Raw genomic sequence first — 8,770 nt, forward strand, 5'->3', positions numbered from 1 at the left:
TCTAGCTCTGTCGTGAGGTGAAATGAAAGCACGCGTTGTAAACATTACCCTCAAATAGTTCTGTAGCGCACTTAGCTAGTACGAGTATACGGCTTTTTTTCTCTTTTACTTTAAATCAAGATTGGCGCCGACTAACCCGTGTTGGTAATGGGCAGAATACACCTGCGTAGTTTCAGCGGCACAGACGACGCACTGCCTAGTATGTTTGCCGCGATAGGGATTATGACGAGTACTTGGCCTGTTTTCCTTTCACGCAACGTGTAGCGGGCTGGGATAATCTGCAGTGCGTCGTCGGTCCTGCTGAAGTTACATAGGTGAGCGGAGCCCCTAAACGATAAAGCTATACAAAAGCACAAGTATTGAACACAAACTACACACACAAATTGTTGACAACAGTTTTGAAACCTATTGGTCGCTTCTTATTATTGACATTGGGTGCCCTACACCTCATGACCATGACAACACAGATGGAAAATTTCCTCCTTTGAAGGCTTATTATGGTTTAACATAGAAATAAAATATAGAGCAAAAGGCAACAGAAAAACAGATAAAAACCAAAAGTGATCAAGACAGGGAATGGGATTATCTTTGAATTTTAAATATATGTTTGCATATTAGTGTGATACTATCAGTACTATTGCCGTCATCCGTGTTATTTATTCATTCTCTGTGTGTGTTGCAGCGATCATCGGACGGTACCCAGTGTGTCCGCGAGGCTGCACGAGCTGTTCGCCTGTCAATGGCTGCGTCACGTGTGAGTCACGTTACTTCATGTTCCTGTACCGGCAGAATATGCGTCAGATCGGTATCTGCACACCCTCCTGTCCGCTGGGCTACTACGGCGTACGACATCAGTACTACAGCACGTGCAACCGTGAGTATTAGTTGAATAACAAAAGATTTCTCTACTCACCAATACAAGGACAGCACACACAAAAACAAGTCAAGTTTTCGCCCATGGAGGCTTCTTCAGGACTTACGTGCAACACTGTGAGTATAGTTGAAAAATGAATTCTCTACTCACCAGGACAGCACACACAAAAACAAGTCAAGTTTTCGCCCATGGAGGCTTCTTCAGGACTTACGTGCAACACTGTGAGTATAGTTGAAAAAAAATAATTCTCTACTCACCAGGACAGCACACACAAAAACAAGTCAAGTTTTCGCCCATGGAGGCTTCTTCAGGACTTACGTGCAACACTGTGAGTATAGTTGAAAAATGAATTCTCTACTCACCAGGACAGCACACACAAAAAAAACAAGTCAAACTTTCGCCTATGGAGACTTCTTCAGGACTTACAAAAAAAAATACACAGGGAAACAAAAAGCAAAATCAAAAGCAGCACAGAACAAACATGGGATTAAAACCTGGAATGAGTATTAGTCTATGTTCTACTTATAAATTGAATATATCGGAAGGCGACACAACCGGATGGCGACAACCCAAGTCGACTTCCAAGTCCACAGACAACGAGTCGCCGTAATGAAACGCCATCTTCCAGTCACCAAAAGTGTACCGTTCTTTCATGTTATTGCAGAAACGGCCTTTGTAAAATTGCTGTCTAACCGCGCTGATTGTCAATGTTGTTGGTCTTTTTCTAACCTTTTGCAACTCTTTCTTCGCGAAAATCTGTTAAATCGAGCTGTTGGATTTGTATCCAGAAGTATGTTGGTCATGGGAAGACGACGTGTGCAATAGATCATTACTGAGTGAGTGAGAGTTACGTGGAACCAATTCATCTCCTGGCACCGAGAGAATAACAAGCATAGAAATGAACTTTCATCTCTCCTTTTTTCAGGATGCCACATCGACCACTGCCAGGCGTGTTTCAGCAGACACTACTGCACGAGGTGCCAGGACCCCTACATGGCTTTCCAGGGACAATGCATTGAGCAGTGTCCGGAGGGCCTGTACTACGCCAACTATTCCAAGGACTGCCAGGAACGAGGTAACATTTTCACGTGACGAAAAGTCTAGGTGAAAGACTGAGAATTAGTCGACAATAATATTTTTAAATAAAAAGAAAACACACCAGTAACCAGGTTAGGTACGTTTATATTTATAATCAATATTTCGGCACGTTATTGCCTTCTTCGGGATGGTAAGCTTATGGAAAGAATGGAATAACCTATTTTTATTTTTATTCAAAGAATCACGGGGAAGGTTGTGTGTGTGTGGAGGAGGGGGGGGTGGTTGTCACGACACCCCTTTCATTTTGAAGGTGAGGTTTGAGAGAATATGTAATAACGAATGTTGCGAAGGCCCACGCTAGGTCCTTTATTCTGAGTAAAGCTGCCAAGAACAATGTCACTTTCATATTGAGAAGATAAACCAATCATAATTAGTTCATTGAGTAATGTCGAGATGGCCTGTATAAGCCAGTCATCTCTAGCAAAGAGATTGGAAAACAGGGGCAATAAATCCAGAGTTGTCTTATAGGCTTCGGATAGGATAGTACAACGATTTCCACACTGATGGCTCTCTAAAATTATAGTTTGGAAACCGTCCATGATACCATATCGACTTCCCCACAACACATATTCAAGAATTTGAACAGGAAGAATTTAAATGCACAGCCCTTTCCGTGTGCACGCTTCCGCTCAACTTCTCAGATCCTGGCCAGGGTTTTACATTTTTGGTATGTGCCCAAGTTGAGGAATGATCTTATCCCATATACCCCCAAAAATTGAGCAGATCTGAGGTAGGGAACGGATCTGATTTTATAGAAACGTCTATGACTTTAAGTCGATGACATGTAATATCTTACTTTGACCAACCATTTTTTTTCTTCACATTTTGTTTGCTTCTCTTTCCAGTTGACTGTATTCCTGGCCCCTGGTCGCAGTGGTCAGTGTGTTCACGCAACGGACGCACGTGCGGATACAAGTGGGGCGTGCAGACCCGGACAAGACAGATCTTGCAGCCTCCTTCACCCAATGGCCAGGCCTGTACCGCCTTAAGCCGCTCTCAGCGATGCCGATTGGCTACGCGCTGGTGTAGCGGTAAGTTTGTGGGCGTGGCTTGTTGCTCTTTTCTCCATTTTCATTGGAGGGAGGATGTTTTCTCTGCTAGATCTATAGCCAGTCTTTAGCGGATTCATGTATCATAGGCATGAATGGACTTCTTTTTCTTTTCTTTCTTTTTTTTTCTTAGAAGAAGGGAGAGTTATATCGTTAGAATCATGCAAACTGAGTATTTTTTATTGCCGTTTGGATACCAATTACTAATTTGTACACTCTTCTCTTGTAATCTGGCGTGTATATTAATCATGTACTTGACACTTTTAACAATTTTCCATTACTAATACTGACTCACAAAAACGTATCATTACGAAGACATTTGAAAAGTGACGAAGTCCAAACTGTCGAAAATGTCGAAAATTCATTCCCCGATCCCGTAATTGTGTTAATCTCTTTGTGTTGTCTACCCAGTTTAGCTATGCACTTTTTTCTAGCGTTATTTTTTAACCGTAATGTTCGAGTGTTGGAATTTTGGAAATTTCGTGACCTTTGTAATGTAAAACATGAGTCAGAAATATACATAGTCTATAAACAATTTTATTCCCAAAGAGTCTGCTACTTCTACTTCCACTACTACCGCTACCAACTCAACTACTGATACTACTACTGTGAATTCAGTAGTAGAAGAAGAACAAAATAGATGGTAAGTAGCAAACACTGCCTGTGGCCTGAAAAGTGACGTCGGCTTCTCCCTTCATCAATGTTTCAAGTACGCCATGTTGTTTGACTGACACATGTGTTTAGCACAAAAAACAACAACAACAATTAGTTCTTGAAACATGATCTATTCATAGTAGATACGTCTTCAAAGTATATTTCTCGTATTAAATATGTATAAATGTCTGAAATCAGAACGAGTTAACATCGTCACGTTTGAAGGGTGGTGGGGGAGGGGGGGAGGGGGGCTTTGGATTGTGTAGAGGGATGCACGATGCTGTAGATTTGAAGATGAGAGAGTGCATTGGCAGGACGCCAAAAAATACACAAAGAACAAAAAAGCAGAAAATGTGTATAATATCGCGCATGCGCTAAAACAAATAAGAAAGAAAAAAGGACATTGACCTCACCACCCATGTTCAAAACCAGTATTTCTTTAGAAAGAACTATATCCCGGCTCTCTCAGAAATTCTGTCACGTCAAGTACTGAAAACAACTCTAAAATTAACAGGGATTACATTACTGTAAGGAAAGAAATCGGGAGATGAAATATCAACATGTCGTCATGACCGGTTGTCGGGTTTCTTTCCGGTTCCGGGATTTTCAGATCTAGGTTTCAATAAAATACCAGAAATTACCGGATAACGCAATCCTTGAGAATAACACATTGTGTATGCTTGTTGACGCTATTCCCGCTGTTGGATATACCCCGCCATGACTTGCTCGCTTACCACGCAGACCTTCAGTTATTCAGTGAACGCAGTCCTGGTGCACCCTGGTACGCTTTGGCCTGCTGCAAAATGTTCGTGTCGCATTCCTGCTTGTACTTCACACTTCTTTAACCACATGTGTTGCCTAATTCGCTTTTTGCCGTGTTGCTCATGATGCACATATCTGTGGTATGCTTTTTTGCTCCCTACGACAGCATAACAACTTTTTTAAGCTGTTTGCGCTGTTCACTGCTGCCTGGAATACATGTTTGCTGCTTTTATGAGCGCTTGTGTTTGTCCTTATAATTACAATTCCACGGATGCTTGATTTACAGAATAAAAAGAACTTAAGTTGTGTGTATTCAAGGTGAAAAATATCTGTACTTCGTTCGGCTGCTTTGCCATTTTAGATCAATCTATTGATGTCGCAAAGCACATGCGTGTACATTCTAAATCACCATGATACATTCAAAATCAGGGTGTTTTTGGTGGGTTTTTTTACTAATACATTAAATGGGCGATGTGAGCCTGAATTCACACTGATAATTATAGCCTTAAATTCAAGTTATATGACGCGATTTGTTAATATTTGTTTAGCCTCGTACTTTCTTGTAATCTCCAATAACGCTTCTTTCTCATCTGTCCACTCATTTTTTTAACCCACTAACTATGGAAAAATGTGGGATTTAAATATCAAATAAACTAATTTGCCTTTCTAATGAAGAAAAAGAAAGTTTTGCATTACCATGCCCATCATGCATGCTTTCACCGATATTTACTAAGTGCATCCATCCAACCTGACCCATACTGTATTGACGTCTGTCTTGCTTCAGATGAGGAGTGCAACCGTCGCAAGACACATCGTAACAGACTGCGGAAGAACAAACGAAGGCGAGGCCGAAAGCGGAAGAGAGGAAGGAGGAAGAAATGGCGCAGGCGCAGAAACCGGAAGAGGAAGCGGGGCAGGAGAGGACGTCGCCGGGACAAAATGAAGAAAAAACGAAAAATTCGACGACGGCGATTGTGTAGGGACAAGGCGTGCAGGTCTAGACACAAACGACGTCGAAAAAATGGCTGCCAGACCCGTCGAAGAGTACGGGGTTAAGGCGTGATCAGGTCAGGTGGATGAGAAGGACGCGTAAGCCACTTGTGAGCTGTCTGCATTTCAGTATCTGTGACCTAATAAACATCGGCGTGAAAATGGCTGCCAGAACCGTCGGTGAACGCGTACGTTGCTAAATTGTTTCAGTCATGTGACCAACGTTTTCATCGAGAAAGATCTGTGGATGTCTTTCAAACTGAAGTTTCCTGATAACCGTCGGCGTGAAATAGGCTGTAAGCACAGTCGTTGATATCGTGATTCACTTGTCTAGGACACGTGACCACGTTTTGGACGTTAAAGATTCATGTAAGTTGGCTCGCCGCTTTTAAACTGAAATGACGTTACAACCTTCGGCCTAAAGGTGGCTGTCGGAACTGTCAGGGAAAACGTGGTTATGTTGAAGACCAACGTTTTTAACGAGAAAGACTGGTAAATGTTGTTGTGTTGTGAGTCTTTCAAACTGAATTGACCTGATAACCGTAGCCGTGATCACGTGTTAGACTTTCTAGGTCAGATAACTTAAAAATGGCTACTAGATCCGTCGGAGATCACGTGTTTGAATTGTGTAGGTCATGTGACAAACGTTTTGAACGAGAAAGACTTATAAGACATGTTGTTGGTTGTCTTTCAAACTGAAGTGATCTGATAAGCGGCGGCAGAAAGAGTCCGAGAACACGAGGTACGACTGTCTACATCAGATAACCACAACTTTTGACGAAAAATACTTATAAGGCACTGTTTGAGTCGGCTGTGTTCCGTTTTCAGTGAACTGCGAGGTGAAAATAGCTAACAGAAGCGTCGGAGATCGTGTAATTATTGTTGTGATTCAGACGACCAACACTCTACGGGAAAAAGACTATGGCAAGTTGTAAGCCATCAACTTTCACACAAAACTGATTCTTCCTCAACTTAACGTTCCCGATAAAAGTCGGCTTAAAACTTTTCAAGATCGCTGGAGAACATTATTAACATGACCAAATATTCAAAAACTAATCTTTTAACTTTTCTGCTTCAGTAAACGTCGATAGAAAAATGGCTGCCACATTTGCACGTCAGAAATCGCTTGATCACAATCGTCGACGAGATGACAATATACGACGTCAAAAACAACAGTTTTTATAACTATTTGACATACGATAAGTTATGTCATCTGCTGTACACATTGACTCTGTACATTTTGATTTATCTTTGTGTTTGTTGCCCTGTAGTTGTGGTGTTTTTTTTTGTTTTTGTTTTTTTTTCTTGACAGAAAACTTGTCCCTATACAGATACATTGTTGACAATGGTTGTGTCTCTACAGATACGTTTTGGGGGTAAATTCTGACTTTGACAAGTATGGGACCATTGTCTGTGTGTGTGTTGTGTGCTATGTTAAGTCATCGATAACTGGAGATTATTCTTGGAACTATTGGAAGTAAGCAACGAACATAATTTTGTCGTAAAGGAGAACGCAAAAAGTCTTCGTGATGTACTGGCGTAAGTATTATAACTCTTTAACAACAAAAAAAGGCTATAGTAATTCACCATAGCTTAAAATCTTTAAAAAGTTGTTAACAATTCGTGTTTTAATGACAGTTTTAGGCAATATTGCGTTCAGTCAATAGCCAATTTTACCTGACTCCTAGTTAATTCATAAACAAAATCCGGATGTTCAATATTGAATTTTTTTTTTTCAAATCGTTATTTATTATTCTGCTGCACTTGGTGATACATGTACCCTTATTTCTTGACATTTTAAATTCCTGAATAAACTCTTGTTTAAACCAATAAAAATAAAAACAACAATAGAATGTATCTTCTTCCAACGTCCTATTTGCAATGTTGACCACTTTTATGTAGTTCTTTGAGAAGAACATTCGAATGGCGTTTCAATTCTTCTGTAATTGTAGTCACCAAAAGATTCAAAAACTTGACTAAATGTAAAAAGAAGCACTGTTATATCTATGAATGCATTTCATCTGGTGGTTTGTTGCATCCACAATTTGTGTCATTTCATTGTACCATCTCTTTGTTTTTTGCCAGAGAGAGAGAAAAAAGATCACAAGGCCCAGAACACTATGCCAATTAACTTTTTTGGTTATCAAAAGAGGAGTCAACGACAGGTTTTAACACGAGCATGCAAAATTAGGTTGAAGTGTACCTCTTCTTCTTCTTCTTCTTCAGCGTTCCAGAAATTCTGGTGACGTGTGAGCTCGAATTTGCCCATTTGGATTCCCCACACTATACTCTGAGAGCATAATCAGCTTCACTCCGCTTGCGTTGGGTAGGCACGCTGGGTATTTTCCTGTTTCCATAACTGGCCCACCGAATTAACTCCGACATGGATTACAGGATCTTTTCCGTGCGCACTTGGTCTTGTGCTTGCGTGTACACACGAAGGGGGTTAAGTCACTAGCAGGTCTGCACAAAAGTCGTCCTGGGAGATCGAAAAAATCTCCATTCTTAACCCACCAGGCGGCAGCGACCGGGATTCGAACTCACGACCTCCCGATTAGGAGGCCGACGTCTTACCACTGCGCCACTTCGCCCGTCAGTGTACCACTAATTTTTACCCCCCAAAAAACCTGAATTCGGGGGTTCCATTTTTCTGCCGAGTGGGAATGATGTCCAACTTGCAACATTGACCTGCAGTGACGTAACAACTAATATGAATATATAAATAAATGTTCCCAGAAAAGAACCAGAATGTTTTTTTGTACTTTGAAAACGTGTGTGAATGGGAAGAAATCATTAACTCTGTGTTTTGAATTTTTTGGGGGGGTCTTCATGGGGTGTAGGAGGTGTATTTGAAGTTGTTGACGACGTTTTAGACATCAATGTTAACTGCATTTTACTGCAAGTTGCAGGCCGACTTCACATGTTTCTATTCATCCACGAAGCATTCTAGCAGATTCTAGCCCGCGGCAGCAAAGATTCAAAAATCGTGCCAGACAAGTCATGATTGTTATGAATTCCAATTAATTTTTCTGATTACTGTTTGATTTCTTGCGAATTGGATATTTTTCCAATGTGTCTGCATTAGGACTATTTTTGGACAATCTAATTTCCGGTCAATTTAGGCGGTCATATTTCCGACCTCGCAAAGTCAACAGTTTTATCTTCTATAGTTGGTGTGATTCTTTGCAATTAGGAAGGCGAAAAATAACTCCTTCTGGTGGGCGTGACAGCTCGAGCTCTAAGCAAATTTCGTTTTGGTGTGGAATCGGCGAAACCTTTCTACGATGATGGAGTTGACAGTGCATGAAGAAAGTATGCCCAAAATAAAAATGTTTTTAGCTGA

General features: G+C 41.0%; 1 protein-coding gene across 1 annotated transcript; it reads left to right on the top strand.

Annotated features, from left to right (window-relative positions):
• Positions 1-214: 214 nt before the first annotated feature.
• Positions 215-8,770, top strand: LOC138966403 (R-spondin-2-like). Its single transcript, XM_070338630.1, has 4 exons — positions 215-874; positions 1,800-1,949; positions 2,818-3,003; positions 5,222-8,770. Exons 1-4 carry the CDS (start codon positions 772-774, stop codon positions 5,491-5,493), a joined length of 711 nt encoding a protein of 236 aa, XP_070194731.1. The 5' UTR covers positions 215-771; the 3' UTR covers positions 5,494-8,770.

Source organism: Littorina saxatilis, linkage group LG5 (genome assembly GCF_037325665.1).
Source record: "Littorina saxatilis isolate snail1 linkage group LG5, US_GU_Lsax_2.0, whole genome shotgun sequence".
NCBI classification, from domain to species: domain Eukaryota; kingdom Metazoa; phylum Mollusca; class Gastropoda; order Littorinimorpha; family Littorinidae; genus Littorina; species Littorina saxatilis.

Coding starts and splice junctions, on each gene's coding strand:
- LOC138966403 (XM_070338630.1), top strand. CDS start 772: ATGTTCCTGTACCGGCAGAATATGCGTCAGATCGGTATCTGCACACCC. Junction 875..1,799: donor GTACTACAGCACGTGCAACC/GTGAGTATTAGT, acceptor TCCTTTTTTCAG/GATGCCACATCGACCACTGC. Junction 1,950..2,817: donor CAAGGACTGCCAGGAACGAG/GTAACATTTTCA, acceptor TTCTCTTTCCAG/TTGACTGTATTCCTGGCCCC.